This window comes from Megalobrama amblycephala, linkage group LG5 (genome assembly GCF_018812025.1).
Source record: "Megalobrama amblycephala isolate DHTTF-2021 linkage group LG5, ASM1881202v1, whole genome shotgun sequence".
Taxonomy (NCBI): Eukaryota; Metazoa; Chordata; class Actinopteri; order Cypriniformes; family Xenocyprididae; genus Megalobrama; species Megalobrama amblycephala.
This window is the reverse complement of record NC_063048.1, coordinates 5,459,071-5,483,097: the sequence shown is the minus strand read 5'-3', so window position 1 is coordinate 5,483,097 and position 24,027 is coordinate 5,459,071. Positions and strand designations below refer to the sequence as shown.

The 24,027-nt window shown below is 35.5% G+C and overlaps 1 protein-coding gene across 1 annotated transcript; it reads left to right on the top strand.

Moving 5' to 3' along the window:
• Window positions 1–950: 950 nt before the first annotated feature.
• gckr (glucokinase (hexokinase 4) regulator) lies at window positions 951–23,562 on the top strand. The gene is given in 20 exon segments (XM_048190404.1): window positions 951–1,226; window positions 1,391–1,546; window positions 1,655–1,734; window positions 4,515–4,572; window positions 4,731–4,804; window positions 4,887–4,953; window positions 5,414–5,467; window positions 9,237–9,331; window positions 9,443–9,500; window positions 9,502–9,549; window positions 9,641–9,759; window positions 9,990–10,088; window positions 10,263–10,360; window positions 10,490–10,566; window positions 10,796–10,892; window positions 10,995–11,092; window positions 12,388–12,468; window positions 14,331–14,480; window positions 14,780–14,914; window positions 23,426–23,562. Coding segments are annotated over 20 exon segments (1,794 nt in total). The 5' UTR covers window positions 951–1,211; the 3' UTR covers window positions 23,561–23,562.
• The last annotated feature ends 465 nt before the right edge of the window (window positions 23,563–24,027 follow it).

Genomic DNA, 24,027 nt, shown 5'->3' with positions numbered 1-24,027 from the left:
CACTCTTCACACATTTCTATTTTCTACATGAATGGCACATAATGCACTATATAGGGGATAGGGAACGATTCAGACATTGCAAATATGCTTTCAGAGTGCACACAGTCTGCTCCGGTCCAGAGACATGAGAGCACAGAGCTGATCATATACGCAAGTCGGCGCATACCAGAAAACGTATCGGACCCATTTGAATTCTACACAGAATGCTATATTTTAAAACTATATGGAAGAGGAGCGCTTCGAGATTAGGAGGAAACTGCAGGTTTACCAAGCTCAAAGGCTCTCGCTGAGCTGTGATATAAATGAAACTCTACTGGCTATTTTAAAAAGGGGGAGGAGCTGTTCTATACTGTATGTCCCGCCCGATCTTCTTGTTTCAATGTTAATTATATCAGTGTTAAAGTTCAGTCTTTAATATAAAAAGTATTTTTTTAAGAGAATAGATCAAATTTGTGAATTAAATAATGGAATAGTCTTTTGCGATATAAATTTTATATTAATAAAAAATGTTTGGTTAAAAACAACCCAAGTTGGGTTGAAAATGGACAAACCCAGCAATTGGGTTGTTTTAACCCAGTGGTTGGGTTAAATTTGCCCACCTGCTGGGTGTTTTATTTAACCCAAAGTAAAAATCAGTCTAAAATGAATCCAAAAATGAGAAATAAAAAGACACATAATTTAGAGGCAACAATTTCAAAAGTACATTTATTAATAAGCAATTTAATAAATAGATCAAATTTGTGAATTAAATAATGGAATAGTCTATTGCGATATAAATTTTATATTAAGAATACACAACCAAAAATGTGAATAAATATCTAAGAAAAATTATTAGATAAAAGATGGCTATGTGCAATCAAATAAACATTAAATAACTGAAATATAGTACTGAATATACTAAAAACAGTATCGAATAGAATAGAAAACTGCCTTGACTTCTATTCATTATATGCTGTAATCAAATACAGTTAAAAATAAAAACCAAATGATCTAGTTTGTGTCAATATCCGTCTTTTAGAGGGGAAATATTTTTACAGCTGACGAGTCAAAGTTCATTTGGTGAACTTTGTTATGCTCACTTTGTTCTTTGTCAGGGCTTTTCCTCTCAAGCAATCTCAGTTCGTTGAATTTCTTGCTTTTTCACTGTGCATTGCACTAATCATAAAAGAGTTTGCACTGAAACGCTGGAGTCTTAATACCGTCTGACAAACATGGATCACTTGAAGGTGAGTGAAAACTGAACACTGGTAACTGCCTGTGCTTTCATTTCAGATGTCCTCTAGCTGGTAATAGAGCAACAAATCTTCCTCCCTTGTAAGCTTAAATGTAATTAAAGGAGCTCTTGAGTGATGCTGGTAATCTTAAGTGCTCGGTTTTCTGTCTTACGCAGCAGTCGTGTTACGAGCTCTCTCTACCTGTGACGGAGAAATGCAACCCCATCAGCAGAGATATTGATAGAGCGCACAGCAAACAGATGGTGCAAATACTGAAACAATGTGACGCTGAGATTTTTGAGAAAAAAATAAATCATGATCCATTTTATCAGGTTTGGCCTATTGGGTGGATATGTGAGGAATAATTGTGTTTTCTTAAGTTGTTACGCTCCTAACAAGAGTTTTCCATGCAGTTTTGACCTGTGCTTTTTGTTATATAGAGACTGCATAGTTCACCTGTCATCCAAACAATGGTGGATGTTGCAAAGGGGGTTGAAATGATGCTGAGGGTCAGTAATATGTACTTTAAGTCGTTTATTTCAAACTAACAACTCAAGAGATTAATTTGAAGCATGTTTTAATACAAATATAGCATTTAATATATTTATATAATATATATGCAGTGCCTTGCAAAAGTATTTGTAGCCCTTCATTTTTTACATATTTGATGTTGCAGCCTTATGCTGCTACACATTACTTTTTCTGCATTAATCTATACACTCAATACACCATAATGAAAAAGCAAAAAACAGATTTTGTGGAAATTTATTAAAAATGAAAAAGTAAAATATTTCTGTTGCATAAGTATTCGTACCCTTTTCGGGGAAAAATGTAGCTCCAATTTCACAGGATCATCTTTTAAATGTTAATACACTTTGTTTGGAGTTAGCCTGTAGCAAATTCAATTAAATAAGTATGATTTGGAAAGGCACACGCCTCTCAATAAAAGGTCTAACAGCTGAAAATGCATATCAGCAAAAACCAAACCATTACGTCAAAAGAACGGCCTGCAGAGCTCAGATACTGGATTGTATCGAGACAGATCTGGGGAAGACTACAAAAAATGAAGGTCCACAGGAGCATGTAGCTTCCATAATCCTTAATGGAAGAAGTTTGGAACAACCAGGACTATTCCTAGAGCTCAGCAAACTGAGCAATCGATGGAGAAGGGCTTTGGTTAGAGTGGTGACCAAGAAGCTGATGGTCACTCTAGTTGAGCTCCATGATCATATGCAGACGGGAGAAACTTACAGAAGGCCAAACAACTGCAACACTCCACTTATGGGCTTTATGACAGACTCAAGACTCTCCTCAGTGAAGACACATAAAAACCCACTTGGAATTTGCAAAAAAACCCCCAAAAAAAACACTTAAAGGTCCGATGAACCTCAAATCCAAGCATCATGTATGGAGTATACCAAGCACTGCACCAAGGAAAGCTCAACACAGTAAAATATAGAGATAGTCTTAAATGCAAACCTACTCCAGAGCATTCAGAAGCTCAGACTGGGCAGAAGGTTCACTTTCTAACAGGACAATGACCCCAAGCACACAGCTAAGACAATGCAAGAGTGGCTTATGGACAACTCTTTGAATGTTCTTGAGTCAGATTTGAATACAATCAAGCATCTCGAGAAACCTGAAAATGGATGTCCACCGACAGTCCCCATCCAACCTGACAGAGCTTGAGAGGATCTGAGGAGAAGAACAGCAGAAAATCTCCAAATGCAGATGTGCAAAGCTTGTCGCATCATACCCAAAAAGACTTGAGGCTGTAAAGGTGCTTAAACTAGCAATGAGTTAAAGAGGTCATGAGCTGTGTTGTTTTATTGTTTTATAATGGTTCCTGCTTTTTTACATCAAAAATTGGTCATAATTTAGAAATAAAAGACATTTTTACTACCGTGATCTTAGCCCTCTTTTTTGAATGCTGTTTTAAGGGGCGTGTCTGCTGTGAGACTTAAGTGTAAACACCCACTGCTGTGATTGGCTAACCTTTTTCCATTTGAAATAGCTAAGTATTACTCTCAAAAACTTTTAGCACATTTTTACTACTCAAGGTTAATCATGAAAAGTGTTGCATTACATTTTTGCATTGATCGTGGCATGAAAGGTTGCAGTGATGAACACTGTAGCCGATCACAGACATGTTGTTGAGCACATGAAAGAAGTGATCTCGTCATTGCAACTCAATTTCTGCACACTAACAAGTGCTTTAATCATAACTAACAGTGCAAACACGATGCAACTTAGAGATTTGTTGAATAAAACGGGAGTTTTGGCGTTTCATAAACTGTTTGATTGAAAGCTCCAGCGTTTGCAAAGAGAGCACTCTTAGATCACTTTCTATATATAATTGAATCACCATTTAAGTAACAGATTATTTTCATCCTACTAAGAGAAACAGCATGAAGTTGACTGTTTAGTCACTGGTTTGATTTTCTTACACAGACAAAGAACATCTGACTATACATAAAACATTACATATCACATCAGGCACAGTTACTTACATGTTGTTGCATTACTGTTTGCAAAGCCTGCGCTGAAATGCAATTGATTTACCAAAGAATACGCAGTGAAGTACCGAATACAAATAAATAAAGCTCAGCTGATAAATTCACATTGTTGAAAATAAATAACCATATTCCTAGCATTAGGATCATTTGAAAGGGGATGTTATTTTAGTCCTGTATAGCTCTTCTCTCCTCGTCATCTCAGTAATGCGCCAGTGGGTGGGGCTAACGTTGCAATGATAAAGTAGGCGTTGATTTCTTCAGCGGAGGCAGAGTTTCACCGATAGGCACATTCCAGGATCAGTCGTTCGATGGGCCTGGTGTCAATAAAATAAAAGCTTATTGGACTAACAAAGTTAGTCAGTTCTGAAACGTATAGGATATTCTTATAGTACGATGAACTGTTATATATTAAAAGCTCAAGGAAAGGTTGATTTCTCAATTCATGACCCCTTTAAGAGAACAAATACTTCTGCAAAGTAATTGTTTCAATTTTTCCTTTTTAATAAATTTGCGAAGTTATCACAAATCTGTTTTTTTGCTTTGTCATTATGATGTAGGGAGTGTAGACTGATAAAAAAAAAACTTTAAAAAAGTAATTTAAAGTAGTTTAACTTAAGGCTGCAACATAAAAATGTGAAAAGGGGTACAAATACTTTCACAAGGCACTGTACATATTTCAGTTTATTTTTTAAAAAATTATTTTAATAATTCTATTTTCTATTTTAATTCATTTTAGAAACTTGTTGACATCATAACTGATTTGTCTTTGCAGGATCCAGAGGAGAAGTTTGATTGTTTTAAGTGGCTGTGGAACATCAGGCCGTATTGCATTTCTTTTGGTGGTATAGAGTTTAAGAAAGATTTATTGATTTAAAAAAAAAAATTATAATACATACATACAAGAACCATTGTGGTTTGAATGGAAAATAAAATAAAATAAAATAAGAAACCTCTTTTTCCTTTATTTTTCATATTCTATTTCTATTTTCTATCTTCTCAGAAATCCTTTAATGAGATGTTGAACGCCCAAAGACAGAAACAGATCTGTTCGTACATCATAGCTGGAGGTGACAGGTGAATAAACAGTCTGTCTGTTTGATGCATAAGATGAGACTCCAGTATGACACTGCAGTATTTCAGGACTCTGTTTTTAAAGGGCCCTGCTGACATCACAGGAGGCTCCAGAGGACGACCCGGTGCTTGGAGCTCAAATGCTGAACAAGGTGAACACAAGAGCAGAGAGTGAAAATAAACAATGCAATGCAACTTCACTATAGTAATAAATCAGTTGCCCATGGAGAGACAATAGGCTATTCTTTCACATTTTCAGAAGAACATGTGAGCGGACACCTCATCGCAATGCCAGAGTGTTCTGGACAGTTGCCAGGCTGTTGTTATGTGATTACTAAAGTGTTCTAAATGGTTAACACTGCTGTGCATTTACTGCTAGGGTGTTGTTTATAGGCTCAAGTCCAAATCAAAATTGCTCACCCCAAGTCCCTCCTTCAATACTATTCTATTAGAAAGATGAGGTACATTACTTTTAGATAATTTGCATTTATTGCATTTAAATAATGATATTAATAGTGATGCTTTCCTTAACAAAACAATATTCACAGAATGTGCACACGATTATATATACTTAAGTTTTCTCAATTTCCTGTTTTCTTTTTGCACTAACAGGTTTGTGCAGGAAAGAAGCACGTGTTGTTCATTGGAATATCCTGTGGCATGTCGGTATGAAGTCTGTTTTCTCAAATCACATTCCATTTAGTAGTAGGCTAAAAAAAGACAAAAGTCATGACAATAGATCATTCAAATAAACAATCTCCTCATTTGTAGATTCACTGAATGAATTATAACTAAAAGTCTGATATAGCAACAGGTTAAAGGCTCATTCACACCGATATAGTTCTAAAAAAAATCATTCTAAAAATTAAAGAATAGCAGAGTCCACACCACAACTATGATGATAATGGCACAGAGAAACGATATTGTTGGAATCACTTTCAGAGCAATTTTTTCCCCAACTGATGAACAAGAAAAATCGATATCGTTGGTGTGGACGCCAATATAGTTATCTTAAAGTCCCCCTTGAGTCAATAATTTTATCCCTTAAAACTCATCTTTGATCATCAAAATTACATATTTAAATGTTTTTTCCTGTGAAAAAAATGTCTTCATGCCTTAAAATAGCTTGAATGTAACCCTACACCCTTGTTTCATTTATTATACGTGGATCTATGAATATGCTAATTAGCCCCACCTCCACTCACTGGCATGAGCTCAGAGATCTCAACTTACTGAGGTAAACGCTGCAATGGTATTGCTTTTACAACATTGGACACATAACACAATTAAAGGGTTAGTTCACCCTAAAATGAAAATTTTCATTAATTACACATCCTCATGTCGTTCCACACCCGAAAGATTTTCATCCATCTTCGGAAGACAAATGAAGATCTTTTTAATGACAGAATGCTGTCAGATTTCCTTCCATAGACTGCCTTTGCAACTACCACTTCGATGCTTCAAAAACTTCATAAAGAGATTAGAAAACTAATCCATATTAATCAAGCGGTTTAGTCCAAATTTTCTGAAGAGAATCAATCGCTTGTAATGATGAACAGATTTAATTTAGACTTTTACTCGCATGAAAACATTGATCAGTGAACATAAACAGAAGCTCAACCTATCCTGAATAACGCACAAGAACAAACCTCTTCCAGAAGCTCAAACGTGCTGCGTAACCAATGAGGTTCATTCTCGTTTGAGCCTCCAAAAGAGGTTTGCTCTTGTGCGTTATTCAGGTTAGGTTGAGCTAAGTTAGATTTGAATTACAACTAATATGCAAAAACATTAAAAAAAGTAATCATGAAATGGAAGTTGCGATAGTTTTTTCTTCCCTATTGTGAGATATGTATCTACGGAAGAGGAGTAGGGCCAAGCAATAATAAAAAAATAAAACCATCTCGAGATTAAAGTTGTTAAATTTCGAGAAAAAAGTCGAGATAAAATGTTGAGAAGAAAGTCGTTAAATTACGAGAAAAAACTTGTTAGATTTCGAGAAAAAAGTTGAGAATAAAGTCATTAAATTATGAGAAAAAAGTCGTTAAATTACGAGAAAATATTCGTTAAATTATGAGAAAAATGTTGTTAAATTTAGAGAAAAAAGTCAAGATAAAATGTTGAGAATAAAGTCATTAAATTATGAGAAAAAAGATGTCAAATTAAGAGAACAAATTCGTTAAATTACGAATTTGTTCTTATAATTTAACTACTTTTTTCTTGTAATTTAATGACTTTATTCTCATAATTTAATGAGTTTATTCTCAACATTTTATCTTGACTTTTTTCTCGAAATTTAACGACATTTTTCTCATAATTTAACAAATTTGTTCTCGTAATTTAACGACTTTTTTCTCGTAATTTAATGACTTTATTCTCAACATTTTATCTCGACTTTTTTCTCAGAATTTAACAAGTTTTTTCTCGTAATTTAACAACTTTAATCTCGGTTTTGTGGTTGGTTTTATTTTTTTATTATTGCTTGGCCCTAATCCTCTTCCGTATATATCCGAGTGAAACGACTTCTGGAGCAAGAAAAAAATAAAAGACTTGATTTTATCCATGGGGAATTGATTGGATGGTTGTGGTTTGCTGTTGGTTGTAGCAAATTAGCTCAAAATAAATATGAATAATTAATCATAACTAGTTATAATTAATTATTAATATTTGAATCAGTTAATAAAATTAACTTAATGTAATAAAATTAATATTACAATCAATTAACCTGTTGTCCAATGAACACACATTGTTAATTGTTTATTAATTCTAAGAAATGTTCATTTCCAGGTTATGGGAAATAACAATCTTATTCTACTAAAAGCCTGTAGTCAGGATCGACATGAATAGGGACTCCAGTATATGAGCGCAAAACATGGACAACTTTACATGTGACATGAACGAGACTTTATTAACTAGACTAAACACTTAAACTACTCTAACATTCACACACATACATGCATACAGTTTACCAAGAGAGAGAGAGAGAGAGCTAAAGCAGAGTACAGGAAGAAAGAGGTTACAGCATTGTTTGACATTCAGCAGATTCAGCATTGTTTGACATTCAACAGCCTTGAGCAAACCATCAGTTTAGTTTTAACAGGCCCTTCTTTAAAAGGGGTAAGGATACTCGATGTATCCGATAATGAGACTAAGTTTGATACTTGCATGTCTCTCCAAGTTGAATTAAAACTGTCCTGATGCAATTTGTGGAGGCTTCCATTGAATCTTTGCTGATATTGTCTTGACGAAAGAGAACCAGTTGGATTCAGAAGATCTTTGGTGAATGGAAGGTCTAGGCCGAGGCCTGGCACAAGCTTGAGGTTCCTTAGAAGCTTCTAGCTTCTTAAAGCGTCATCTTGACGTCAGCATTTGTCAGTAGAAGGGAAGAAGAGGAGGAAGAAAGAGAAGGGGGTTTGATCTTGTGATCAGTGAATATAAGGGGTGAAGATGTCACACCCTCTTGAGGTGTCTGAGCCAATAAGGAGTTTCCCTTTCAGAGGGAAGTTTTACGAGTCTTTGTTCTGTAGCAAGATATTAGCATAAGACACTGGATTGGATGAATGAGAGAATAACCTTCTAGATTCTTATAATACTAACATGTCACAGAGTTAGTAACATGTAACATGAATTACCAAATAGGAAATGAAAGTTGGAGTCCGTAGATACCAAACATGCTGCCAATGTGATCTCAGTTAACTATACATTTGCAACTATGGAACATTAATACCAAAATAGTTCAAAAGAGAGAATTAATACATAGAATAAAGCCTATAAAAGGAAAGTCATGAGAAGGGAAAATTGGATACGTGTTTATACGTTTCCCAAGTGGTTATATAGAGAATACATAGGATTAAGAGAGTTTATTTGTCCTTCTCAGGAAGAATGAGTCACTAGTCTCTACAGCATTCTTCCGGATCATAAAAGTACCATATATCTGTAACAGGACACCTAGGTTGGCCTGTGTGCTGGTTGCAGTTTTAGGGGGATGGGTTCACAAAACTTTGATAAAATGAGTTCATAGGTAATTCATTAAATATATTGAATAATTTGTGTGCCTGATTGGTCCAGACGCTACATGGTCGATCTAATGTGAGTGACAGGTTGCCCCGTCCTCGCAGCAGTAAGCACGTCAGAGAAGAGATGTCGCTGCAAGAGGGAGGGGAAGATATTTAAAGATTATGAGGACACAAGAATTAAAAAATAATGATGTGCATGGATAAATCAGTTATATTGAAACATTCCATAAAAAAAAAAAAAAGAAAGTATTTGCCATTTTGATGTCATGGTGACTCATGGTTAACTCATACATAATAAAAAGTAGTAGTAAATGTCCCCTATTTCTTCCCATATGTATTTCTTTCTTACATATATTGCATGCTCATATCAAAGCCTACCGCAGGTAACCTAGTGTGCTTCATGATGTTGTTCTATGTCAAAGGCACCATTTGTTGCTGGGCAACTAGATTTTTGTCTGAAGCATTTAGACGTCTTCACCCCCGTGCTTCTGGGATTCAATCCAGTACATATGGCAAGGTAAGGCTACTGAAAAAAACAAACAAAAGCCTTTCTGTTTAATACAAACTAATAACGAACATTTTTAAATTCAATAACAACAGCTTGCTAACACTCTTGCCATCCTGACAGGAGTGAGCTAATACAGGACTGTTCATTTCACTTTAAAGATGTTGCAGAAAGGATGGCTTGCAGAGCAGAGACATAAAAGAGCATTCGTGCTAAATCCTGTATTGGGGGTATGAAAAATTACATTGACAGTCACTTAAATAAGCTCATCTGTAATGATGCTGTTGTGGTAGTTAAAGAACCTGTGGTATCTCCTCATAGGCTGAGGCCATCAGTGGATCATCCAGGATGAAAGGAGGCAGTGCAACTAAAATCATTCTGGAAACTGTTCTTCTGGCCGGATACGAAGCTTCATTTCGAGACAAGATCATGACACCCGAGTATGTTTTCAATTTCAGTTTTATTTTCATGTACACATATATATTTAAAATATGTATTATTTTATATGTGTGTGTGTGTGTGTGTGTGTATATATATATATATATATATATATATATATATATATATATATATATATACACACACACACACACACATATATATATGTATTATAGAATGGAAATTGAACTTCTCTCATGAGTAATCTACTATAATTAAATGTGTCATTCAGATGTATGTCTGCCTGGATTACAGCGAGTGAGATGGTTTATGAAACTACTTACTCACACAGTGATGAACTTGCTGCACTTATTCAGAAAGCAGGAGAGAGGTACAACCAATATTTCATGCTTCCTAACACATAAATCTTGGAGTTTTCCCATGCACATGAATTGGCTGATCTTCAGTTGCATGCATGTAGGAAAAGTTGGAGAACTTATCATAATCATTTATTCATCATAATTAAAGGCTCACTTGTGATTTATTTCTGTAAATGTTTCAACAGCCTTCAGATGAAAGCACATGTGTACTATCTTGGATGGAAAACTCTTGGCATTATAGGAATGACTGATGCCAGTGAATGTATCCCAACATTTGGAGCAGGTGCTGTTTACGTTGTCATTTTATTATAAGATGTTATTTCAATTTGTGAATTTGACAAATGGGTGAATTAGTAACAGCGCAAGGATACTTTTATGGAAAATGTTTCAACCCAGAACCACATTATTTCAGATTTTGGTGACATCCAAGGTTTCATCAACAATGGTTTCAGCGAAATAAAAAACAAAGAAGGAGATCTATCGTCTTTGGTGAGCTCAATGCAATTGATTTAACAACTTAAAAGAAAAGATCAGGCAAATTTGAAAAAAAAAAATAATGTAATAATATACTCATTCTTATGTCGTTTCAAACCTGCATGCATCTTTGCATGCATATGCAAAAGAACTGTAACAACTGCAGTAATCTAACACCACATATCAGAAAATATATTATAATAACATTTATTAACAACTATTAATATAAAACAACTATTTTTAGGGGCCGGAATTCATAATTGGTCACAAGGATTTTGTGGACACCGTCTTACCTAGCCTGAGTCAAAATGACATGATCTTATTTCTGTTTACAGTCAATGGTAAGCAAACATGAATCAGTTATGCATTTGACAATATGGTCAAATTGGAATATGAGCAGTTCTCTGAATGTGTTTGAAATATATTTTAATATCTCTCTCAAGATGACCTACATGAGGTGACAATGCTGGCCAATCAACTCAGGCAAAGGACATTTAATTTGCATGCGATTGCTCATGACCTTGAGAAATTCACCATTCCTGTGAGTAAAATGAGTAATCAGGATTTTTGCCAGTAGCAAAAACTTCTCACTTCACTTCCACTACACGTCTTAAAAATGCATAGCGCTGTTTATGTAATCAAATCATTTTTTGCTTTTTTACATATGTACTGTATGTATGTATGTATATATGTATATACACTCCTGGGCAAAAAAAAAAAAAAAAAGGGCCAAGCCAAAAATATTTAGTGGTCTTTTAATGGTCTTAACCATTTTAATCACAAATCACTGGTCAGGAAATTAGCAAGAATTGCACAAATAATCTAGATAAAGTAACTTAGCATGGAATAGCCTTCCCTAACTTGCAGACAGCTTTTACAGGAAGAGTCAGTATTGAAGTTTCGAAGACACCACTGTGGAGAATCACCATGCAACTCGAGTTTCGTTTTGGGATTCATCACTCCACACACAACTTCCCATATTTGTGGTTAAGACAACTGCACACACATACACACACCAAAAACTTCATTCTTTTTTGTCACCAGCCACTGATGTTCCAAAGTTTGCCACTCAGATTTTCACTGGCCACATTTTGCTGTTGGGAAATTACATTTTATAGATTATAGCTTGGCATGCTTGAGTCATTTTAGTACAAGATTTAAAATCCTTTCAAACTACATAGACTGACCACAAAAATCAAGTCTATACATTGTATATATCAGCTGGAATTACAGTTAGGCTATTTTTGTTAGGCTATATAAAAAGAACAAAGAAGCAAAATTACCAGATATGTTTATTTAGCATGTATACATTTATTTAACATTTTATGATGTTTGATTAACATGAATGACATACAGGTATTTATTTGGGTGCTGCTGAATGCATGGACGTCATACACACCCAGTTTTTACCCACCTGTTTATGTCCACTTAAGCCATAGCCGACTGTATTCACGCGAGATAGGCACTTCACACATGCATTTTGACATCTGTGTGTGCGTGTATTCAGGCGCAAGGAGAACTGATCGCGCGCACAGAGAGAGCGCGCACGCAGCGCTTCTGTTGTGTGTCATTCAGCGCATTCCGCCATCCCGCCTTCACTAACCACAAGTTAACGATAAAGAACTGTGACTGAATTGTAATTTTGTGATACGACGAGCTTACGACATTTCATTTGGCTGTAGGCTGAAATTATATTCACCCGCCAAAGTGGCTAGTGGGAGTGGCTGTCTTACCCGCCACACGGAAACACCCGCATTTGGCGGGTTGGCGGGTGTTAATGTCAGCCCTGTATATATATATATATATATATATTTATATATATATATATTGTTTCAGGAAAGAGTTTGCAACATGTTTGAAACGGTCCTGAACATCACATGGCCTTTTTCTTCAGAGAAGGACAACTCAGTTGTAATGGTAAGTTCATATTTAGTTGACATATTTATTATGTAATTCTTAGCTGTATAAGCAGGGCTTGTCATTACCTTTTTTGCTCACCAGCCATTGTGGCTAGTGGTCTTCCAAAGTTACTAGCCACTCACCATTTTCACTGGCCACAAATTTGACATTGATATCATGGGTAAAAAACTACCAGATAGATACTTTTAAAATGATCTCATAATTTGGCAGCAGGTACAGTACAGTCCAAAAGTTTGGAACCACTACGATTTTTAATGTTTTTAAAAGAAGTTTCGTCTTCTCACCAAGGCTACATTTATTTAATTAAAAATACAGTAAAAACAGTAATATTGTAAAATATTATTACAATTTAAAATAACTGTTTTCTATTTGAATATATTTCACAAAGTAATTTATTCCTGTGATGGCAAAGCTGAATTTTCAGCATCATTACTCCAGTCTTCAGTGTCACATGATCCTTCAGAAATCATTCTAATATGCTGATCTGCTGCTCAAGAAACATTTAATGTGTACAATTGTACAAAATATTTGTGTACAATATTTTTTTTCAGGATTATTTGATGAATAGAAAGTTCAAAAGAACAGTGTTTATCTGAAATCTAATCTTTTGTAACATTATAAATGTCTTTACTGCCACTTTTGATTGATTTAATGCATCCTTGCTGAATAAAAGTATTCATTTCTTTAATTTCTTTTCAAAAAAATAAAAATAAAAATTCTTACTGACCCCAAACTTTTGAACGGTAGTGTATAATGCTACAGAAGCTTTGTATTTCAGATAAATGCTGTTCTTTTGAACTTTCTATTCATCAAGGAATCCTGAAAAAAAAAGTACACAACTGTTTTCAACATTGAAAATAATCATAAATGTTTATTGAGCAGCAAATCAGCATATTAGAATGATTTCTGAAGGATCATGTGACACTGAAGACTGGAGTAACGATGCTGAAAATTCAGCTTTGCATCACAGGAATAAATTACTTTGTCAAATATATTTAAATAGTACACAGTTATTTTAAATTGTAATAATATTTCACAATATTACTGTTTTTTACTGTATTTTTAATTAAATAAATGTAGCCTTGGTGAGCAGACGAAACTTCTTTTAAAAACATTAAAAATCTTAGTGGTTCCAAACTTTTGGACTGTACTGTATATTAGGCTCCTGTCACTTTAAGACCCGACACACGGATCCATTATACTGTTACACATGCGTTTTCTTTATCAACTGTTTATATTCACTTAAGACTTAACTGTGTTTATGTGAATACTGACATTATTTTGTGTGTGTATTTGACTGTTTAAGCGCAATAAGAAGCGAAAAAGAACTCAATTTAGTACTGAGAGGCAGCTTTATTTGTGAGCACAAAATCTGTGGGAATGAGTAAAATTATGCACAATACGTGCAATCCCACGCGAAGTTCAAGCCCTTAACACAAACTATATTCATCCGAAGCAAATTAATTAAGTGAGTGAGGGGAGGCGGGTTTGTGTTTCAACTCGCTGTCTGAAAGATGAGAGAAAGAAAGAAAGTGCAGCTAGTATCATGTATCTGTTCTGCAGAAAATGAGTATTGAAGCGTTTCAGATATTTCAGTATCGACATGTATCGAAAAATCAGTATTTTTGACAACACTACATTGCACTTAGTTTATTATTTCAGATGCCTTTTTAAAAGACCACAATTGAAAAATATAAAATTCAACCCGCCAAAGTGGCTGTAGGAGTGACTGAGTTACACGCCACCGCTGAAATCCACCCGCATTTGGAGGGTGTTAATGTCAAGCACTGTGTATAAGTAAAGATTAAAATAAAAAATAAAGATAAAGGAAAAATTTCAAGCCCTCTTTTATTCGACAGAGACAACACTGGGAGCTTTCAACTAAACTGTGTCTTAATGCAATCAGCACAGGAGCTCATGTACTGAAGGGAAAAGTCTACATGAATTACATGATAGATCTCAGAGTAACTAACAGCAAGTTGTACAGGAGAGCCATCAACATTTTACAGGTATCAGTAAGAATTGTCTCTACTGATCTCTTATTGGAACAATATTTCGAATGTCATGCCCTAGCAACCACCCAGAATACCATAGCAACCACAATGCAACATGCTAAAACTATTGAAAGTACCATGGCAACACCCTGACTTTATCGCAATGAGTTTTGCATGGGCAAACACCAATTATATTTTCTTATGTCTGGCTAATTTTAGCTTTCAATTCTGAAAAGTAATTGAGCTGGAACTGTAATATAACCCCTGTGTGTGCTTTTTGTTTGACCGGTTTAATTATATACCATCACTGTCAGCGGTTCACAGGCTGCTCCAAAACAGAGTGTGAAAGTGCTCTACTGAGAGCCATCTACAGTACAGATGATCTGGCTGAAGACATGACCTCAGCAGATGTCCGCAAACACACAGATGTGGCTAACAGACGGGAGAGAGTAAGAACTGCTTTATTTATCTTGAAAATCTGTGGAGGGAGACAGAAGTTTTAAAGATTAAAAAAGTTGTCAGGTTACATAGCCTAACACTTACTTTTAAAGCCGTTTTTTTTTTTTTTTACACAAACAAAGAAGGTAACATTTACTAGGTAACATTTTACAGTAAGGTCCTATTAGTTAACATTTGTCAATATATTCAACAATAAGCAATACATTTGTTAAAGTATTTATTAATGTTTGTTTTTATTTAATAAAAATACAACGGCTCATTGTTAGCTTATTCACAGATGATAAGTGCAGGAGGTAGCGAGAGGGGGGTTGATGGAGGTGTTGATGAATGTGGAGAGAAAGTCAGAATGGGTGTGCGGCGTGAGACCTGCAATAAAACTAGGGTGACCACCATCAAACAAACAAAATGTGGGAAGATTACTAAGTTTGTGTGGGACAATGTGGGACATGTTACCAATACTAAAACACAACCTGAAGCTGTTATATAATGTCTAACTTAATAAAAGCATTTGTATCCTGCCTTTCAGCTGATAAAATTACTTTGTTCTTTAGTCACTTCCAGAAAACACTATTACATCACAATATAACATAACATGTCTTTATTTTACATGTAGTTTAATTTAAACAGCACTGACCCTAAAGGCAGCAGGCATCATGCAGATAACTATTTTTGAATTAGGTGAATGGAAACTGGGGACATTTCCTATTTGAGTGGTCAAAATATCACCAAAATCTCATTTGTTATTATATATTTAAAAAACAGGGACAATACATTTTTGAATGTTTTTGTTTTTAATTTGTTGTTGGTTCCTTATAGGCTATTATTACATTAATAATTATGATTTAGTTTTATTATTAGGATTTTTGTTTTGGTTTTAATACACATATTTTAAGTGCTTTTAAACGATTAATAGTAAACACTGTAAAAGCAGTTCAAAACAATATGCCTGTTATAGGAAACAGAATTATGACTTTACAAGAGCACAATACATTACAAAAATAAAACAACATAAATAGGCCTATAAGAAGATAAATATTTAACAGCATTTAACAAATATTTTTTAACATGATTGAATTTAATATTTTAATTTTCACAAGCTGTTTTTTTAAGCTAGGCTACTGTATACAGAAATTACACCTGTTTTAACTTTTAACTATTTTTATCTATTATTTTAAAATAGACTAATTTTAAGCACAAAGTACGTGCATTATTTTATTTTATTTTATTTTTTATTTATACATAGGCTATCTGAGTGTAGACTACCTTCACGTAGACGTGTGTGTGGAAATAGCTGTGTTGTGACTGAGGAACTTTTGTGGACGTTTAAAATTGTACAAAACAATCTCGCACCCTGTTGAGGCTCTGTTATAAAACATACAAACAGTATAAATAGTTAGAATAGTTAGCGATAACGCTGTTTATTTTGATATTTGACTATAATGGCGCTTATTTGCTCTGGTCCAGATCCAGATTACGTTCCTCATGAAGTAGCGGCGCGCGCGCGACCAAGTAGCTGCAAAGCGCCCTCTGTTGGTGAACATGATCACTACACAATTGGATTTAAAAAACGGCTGTTGTATTTGTGTAAGGCGGGATGTTACATTTGTGGAAACGGTGTTAAATATACAGTAGGTGAAAAACTACGCAGCAAAAAGAATAAATAAAATGCTTTCTTAAAAAGGCAAAAGAACGCATGCACCTTTTTAAAAAATATTATAATTAAAAACCACCAGACTGATGAAAATGCGGGACATTTTCTCAATATGCGACGGGCGGGACAAGGAGTCAAAATGCTGTGCGGTACAACGCAAAGCGGGACGGGTGGTCACCCTAAATAAAACTCATTCACTCGTTGTTGATTCAACAGTGCTAGGGGATGGTGTCTTTCAGGCCTTTCTACTCTGATACAGGGTCAGTGGCTGAAAACTGTTTTTTTTTTCAGCTGTTTAGAGTAGTTTCTATGGTGGCCCAGTAGTGCATAACACAACGAAATTAAAAAAAAGCAAACATAAGTTCACAACACAACGAAATCGAGCCACAACACAACAGAATCGAGCCACAACACAACGGAATAAAGCCACAACACAACGAAATCAAGCCACAACACAATGGAAATGCTCCCGACCACTAGGGGGCTCTCAGAGCTCGGTAAAGTTAGTGTTCCTTGCCACTGTTCTATAGACCTTATTTTCCAGAGAAACAAGCGCGCCACCATCTTTGGAATATTGTCTTTGAACTTCAGTTTTTGCGGTAGCCCTGTATGTTTTTATGGCATCGCTGTTGAAGAAAAATTAGCGAGTGAAGTGTATTTACTTGTTGTAGAGTTAATGAAAGTTATCATGAGCATTGTAATGTTTAAAGCAGATGTCTTAACTAATCTCAGGAGACCGGGGAGATTTTAAAATGAGCAGTTCATTCATAAATACGTAAGATCGCTGTGGAAATACAAACCGGAAGTCAAAAGACAACGAGCACAGCGCTGAAAAGGGGCGGGGCTACATAAGGTCTATAGAGTCGGCAGTAATATCAATACCACGATTAGTTTAAACAGTATGTAACCACTGCATATCGACACGAAATATTAATTCAATATCACCTATGTGCAAAATAGCTTCATATTTATACTTGTGAATGATTTGACGCGCTACCACGGCGCATGATGGAGGGAACGTCTGCCAATCCCACCAAGTGGTTAAAACGTATAATTTGTATTCATTAAAATTACTTTTAACATTTAAAAACAGACATATTCAAATTCCAAAGCTTGTCAGTCTTACCAACAGGAATTAACAATCTTTGGCATTTGAACATGTCTCTTTTTAAATGTTAAAAGTAATTTTAATGAATACAAATTATACGTTTTAACCACTTGGTGGAATTGGTGGATGTTCCCTTTATCATGCGCCGTGGTATCGCGTCAAATCATTCACAAGTATAAATATGAAGCTATTGTGAACGTAGTTGATTTTTAAATATATGATATATATGATATATATACATGATATATATGATATATATACATGATATATATAATATATCATGTCGATATACAATGCTTACATACTTAAAACTAATCATGTTATTGATAGCTTTGTAAAACTGTCGACTTTATAGAACAGTGGCAAGGAATAGTAATATTACCGAGCTCCGAGAGCCCCTAAGTGATCGGAAGCATTTCCGTTGTGTTGTGGCTTGATTCTGTTGTGTTGTGGCTTTATTTCGTTGTGTTGTGGCTTTATTTCGTTGTGTTGTGGCTTGTTTCCCTTGTGTTGTGGCTTTATTTCGTTGTGTTGTGCACTACTGGGCCACCGTAAGTTTCTCTTAGTCACTCTGACACATGCAGTTAAGTTTTTCAGTTTCACAGCAACCATTATTTCTGTCATAATTTGGCTAGCATTACATTATATAATCACGCTCTTATTAATGCAAATGCTTTTAAACCATTCAAGCGCCACAAGACAAACGAGAACGCACTCTCTGAATGTTGTGTGTGTGTTGTGTGTGCACAGAAAGACGCATACCTTAAATGAGTAAAATCACGTTTTAAAAGACCTTAAAGTCCCTGTAAAGTCAATTCTGAGAATTCTTTCTAAACACTTTATAAATGTTACAAATGTATTGCTGAAACACATTACAAAGTCTGTGAATTGTGTAATGCTTAATTGTGAAGTTAGAGCGTTAAACAGTTTTTCACCAAGTCTCTGCTCAGGATTTTTTGGGCGGAGCTAAAACGGGGGTCTGATGACGCACTTGGACCCCCCGAGCATAGCCCCTCCCCTAACACTGTATAACTGTCGATGACGCACCGAGCGTGGCACCTCCTCTAACTCTACAGCGGTTCACTCGCTCAATCTCGAGTGTCATTACAGTCATACAGCTTTGCACATTTAGCTAGTAATGCCTTCGTCACGCAAATGCATATTACATGGTTGTTTTAATATACAATGTGCTTGGTCTCCTTGTTTAAATTTCCTAAAACGATGATATGAAGGATTCTAAAATGATCGTTCTACACCGGATAATTTTACAAACTTTCATCAGACAGCTGGGATTCACAGATAATCCGCTGTTTTTGGTGAATGTGACTGAACAGACCTCGGCCCCCCTCCCGCCTCGGCCTTCCTACCGTCCCACCGATAACCGATGATATATGGGGACGGACAGAGTCTCTCCCGCCCCGGCCTTCAGCCTCCCGTCTCGCGGCGCCGTCATTTGTCGACTCGACAACAGTCGGCAGTTCGTGCCCACCAATGAGTGTAAGTTGCTGAGTTTGCTTATGTTATAATTAGTAGGTATGTTTGACTCATTAGACAAGTAATTTGAGACGGCAGCTCTCGCGAGTGGGTGTGGTTTCAGCGCCGACAGCGGACACGCCCCCAGCGTTTGAGAGCAAGAGAGCGCTGCCTATTTTTTCGAGATTTTGATAACTTATTTCATTTACTTGCAGATTTTTTTAATCATTTAAATTTGGCTGGGTGGTTAATAACACATTTTTCTGCGGTGTGACAAACTCAGAACACATACTTTAAAATGACTTTACAGGGACTTTAAAGATTTGTGAGAAAATTAGATCCACTCACCAACGGCAAGTCTTAAAGGGACAGCAGCATAATAAACCACTTGCTGTGATGTTTGTCATTAATGTTTAATCAAAGAACAAAGGTAACAGAGAAAATTGTAGCTTTAATAAGGATTAATCTATATTTAATTTATAATTTATGCAGTGAAGACTGTAAAGTGTTGATAACTTTATTCAATTTCTGTATAGAAACAGGTAGGAAGGCTACATGTAAATATGACATTTATTATAAAGGGTTTATGTGAAGATTGTTTTAATTCACTTAAATTAAAAGTTATTTTTTAAAATCCTAATACATTTTGAAATGGATCACTTTCAGTTATACTGTAATGTTGAATGTGTATAATTAATGCGTTTTTAAAAAAAAATCTATTTCATAGAGACATCAGTACCAGTATTAGTATCAGTGATACTGGCCTTCGTTCATAAAAAGATGCCATTTAACAAATATTTAAAATATGCTGCCTTTAAGTTGTATCTACATTAATTTGGAGAGTAACTGTGAAATTATTACAATATAAAAATTAGGGCTGTCAAAATAACACGTTAATTTCGATTAATTAATCTGAGAAAAAATAACACGTTAAAAAAATAACGCAGATTAATCCATTTCGTATTGACCTTTGAACCTGGAGCCGTTCTAGCCACCATTCGACTGTAAAATGAAGGAGGGAGACGACTGCTGCGCTGACGGACAGAACAAGCAGAGCTCCTCCCTCGTGCGCGCGAGCTCTCTCTGTCTTCAAAGTAAGCACCGTCTTTGCACTCTCTCTACCTCACACATAATAATCTAAATCAACTGACACAATGCTAAAAGTTCGTAAGACCGAATCCATGTTTCACGAGGCGCATTCGGAGAATGTTTTTCCTGAATAACCTCTGTGTGTGAATAGTGCTCAAAAGAACGTCACCTAGGGCTGAAACGATTAGTCGACATTATCGTCAACGTCGACAATAAAAAATTGTCGACAAATATTTTTGTTGTCGAATAGTCTCTTGATCTCATACGACCTATTTGAAGGGCCTGCAATAACGCGGTGTAACCAGTGGGGCGCTGTAGCGCAATACTGCAATGCAGCCCTCCGGGATCCAATCCAATAAAAGAAGTCAGCGCTTTGGAGAGCATAGTGCAAACGAAGTCGAACCCGTGAAATGTGGGAGATTAACATAGCATAAACATAACAAACATAACGTTTAGCATAACTACAGAATACTGTCATGCAGGGCCACCAACTCTCATTCAAACTCACTGTTCTCACGCCACACGTTCATTTTCTCACACAGTGAAAGATGCATCGCAGAGCAAAGAGGACACAGACAACGGCAACGCACCGACAGATCAGGTTACTTTTGATATAAAACTAAGTCTAAGCTTTTAAATTCAGTCAATATTACTACGGGATTCAAACAATACTTGTGGTGGTGACTCTGTTTAACGTTGTGTGGCAGATCGCTGTAACACCTCGGTTCAAGCGGCATGTGAACCTATTCCTCTCTATTACAGCGCGAAATAAACATGAATGAACATCAAAAAGTACTTACTTAACTTACTGAAATGAATCCATCTCTATTGTAATCACTTAATCGGAGTTTTAACCGCAGAAAGAAGTCAAAACTTGCAAACAAATATATCACACAAAATGTAACATTTACCTCAGGAAAGCCATTCAATGACCATAAACTCGATAGTTTGTGTGTGTGTGTGTGTGTATATATATATATATATATATATATATATATATATATATATATATATATATATACACACACACACACACACATACACACACATATATATATATATATATATATATGATATGTAATATGTGTATGTATGTATGTTGTTTCATTTTTCACAAAAAAACCCCACATAATTACATTATATTTATATATTTATAGTATATTGGTCTATTCAGTTGGCTTAAAATGATTAAAAATACACTTTTAAAAGCTGAAGTGATTTCCTTGTTTTATTTACTAGTTAAAGTACAGTATAACTCAATATTTTAACTAATTGCTAAAGTAGAATAATTGAACAAAGCCTACTGATTAATCAGTGCAATAATCGATGATTAGTCGATTAATCGTTCTAATAATCGACAGATTAATCGATTATCAAAATAATCGTTTGTTGCAGCCCTAACGTCACCTCATCTTCTCTGACAGGCGCCCTGCACGTGCAGCTGACATAAACCACACTTTCAGTAAACAAAAAGAAAATCATATCCAGTGGTGAAGTGTTTTCTGTGTTGACAAATCTTTTGCGATGTCCTAATGACAGTCGCGATTCGCACGCAACGCGTCAACGTCCGCAAATGTCCAATTCGCGACCTAATGACTCATTTGAACAGATTCATTTTAATGAATCATGACAACAACTGATCTGTCCACACGGTCTGTAATGAATCATTTACTCAAACAACTCTGAAATGAGAACATACGTGTGCTTACCCCATTTAGCAAGAGTGGTTAGTAAAATTAGCCTTAAAGGTCCCGTTTTTCGTGTTTTTTTGAAGCTTTGATTGTGTTTATAGTGTGCAATATAACATGTGTTCATGTTTCGCGTGTAAAAAAACACAGTATTTTTCACATAATTTACTTATCTGTATACCGCTGTTTCCACTGTCATAAAAACGGGCTGATGACTTCCTTGTTCTATGAAGTCCCTCCTTCAGAAATACGTAACGAGTTCTGATTGTGCCAGCGGTTCCTGTGTTGTGATCGACAGCAGTTTAGCGCATCTTGCCCGGAAAGGTCACGCCTCTTACCATAACGTGGAGATGCATGCGCTCAGTGTTATTGTAAACATGTCTTTAATTTTACCCTATCAATTTGAGCCGGAATCAGACCCGGTGATTGGACTGCGGGATGAAAATAACAGCGTTTCGACGACATGGCGACAAACACACTCTACAAACGCAACTCTTGTGTATTCCTGTGGGCGGAGGTTAGTCAAAAAACTGTTTTAGTGACGTCATTAAAGAAGGAAGTAGAGGGATGTAGTCCAAACTGGCCGTTCGATGTAGGCGACTTCTGTTAAATAAAATATCTCGCTTGGCATTGAACTTTGAGCTTTAAAATTTTACAGATTTTATTTATACTCTAACAACAACATTACACACTAACTAAAGTTTGAAACATGGGATCACGAAGAACGGGACCTTTAATAATCCACAATATTTTCAGGTTATTTAAATGACAATGTGTAGTAAATTAGCAGTACCTATAAAATCAGTTAGACTGGAGTGAGGTGAAACCAGAACAAAGCAAGTTGTTGTTAGCTAGGTGCATTCAATTGTATATGGTAGAAAATTATATTATTAGTTAATATAACTTCTAAATGCTACTTTTTAATACTTTTCAGGTTTAACAAAAATGCATCTTCTCTTACAAAGCTATAAAATCACTTTTTTTTTTTTTATCGATTGACAGCCCTAATAAAAATATTAAAACATTTTTAATCGTGATTAATGGTGTCCGACACTCAAACTATGATTTCTTCAGTCATTTCAGTTGCCTTAAACAAAATGCAGTACAGTAAGGGAGATTACAATCAATCAATAAGACATCAACATAAGTGACATCGAGTGATTAAAGTACTGTAAGAAAAATGGAACAGAAAAACTAACAAGTGAAGTTGAAAGGTGTCATTTCTGTGCCACTAGTCACCATGCAGAATTGCAAAAAAAAGATTTGCAAACAGGTTTTCAACATACTATTCTCAGACAATCAAATAGCCCCGCCCAAAGACCACAGTACAGCAGTGGTCTGTTTACATTTACACTTTTGCCCCGAATGGCTTATTACAGTTGCCTCTGCATATTAACATGAAAGGAGAAAGTACATTTATGAAGTTTAATAAAAGCATTGTGTTATTCTCCAAGGCAGATTTAACTGTTATACCAATGTTCTGCACTGGCAGGTGGTCCCCACTGCACTGGTGATGATCCAGTGTAGCTGCATTTATGCTGAAGCACAGCGTCATTTGGATTGTTATTCTGTGATTCGAGATGCAGTGAACGCCTGCCTCAACTCAAGCAAGAGCACTGTGGACTGAACACACAATAAAATGATGCACATACGTTACAATTATGTATGCTTATATTTAAACTTTGCAAGTGTACAAATTTAATAATAAATAAAAATTATAAAATGAAAAGCAAATAAATTATGATGCAGATTTCACCTAATTGTTTACTTTCTCCATGTGATTCGAAATGCAGACTGAACACAGAATAAAATGATAAATTCTCACAATGAAGGGACATTTTTTAAAGATACAGTATTTCAGATTGCTTGGCTTTTGTGTAACTCCAAAGTATCTACTACAACACCTTGTTGAAAAGCTATGCATGCACGCTATGGCATTTTGTTATTGCTTAAGTAAACCCAACTGGATGACATCAGGGAAATTCTGATCATTTTTTTGCAAAATACTTCCTTGACCTACTAAGCGTAACCAATGGGAACTTGTCTGGCTACAAGGAGTTGGTACTATAGTAAGCTGGTTATGCCATCACTCTG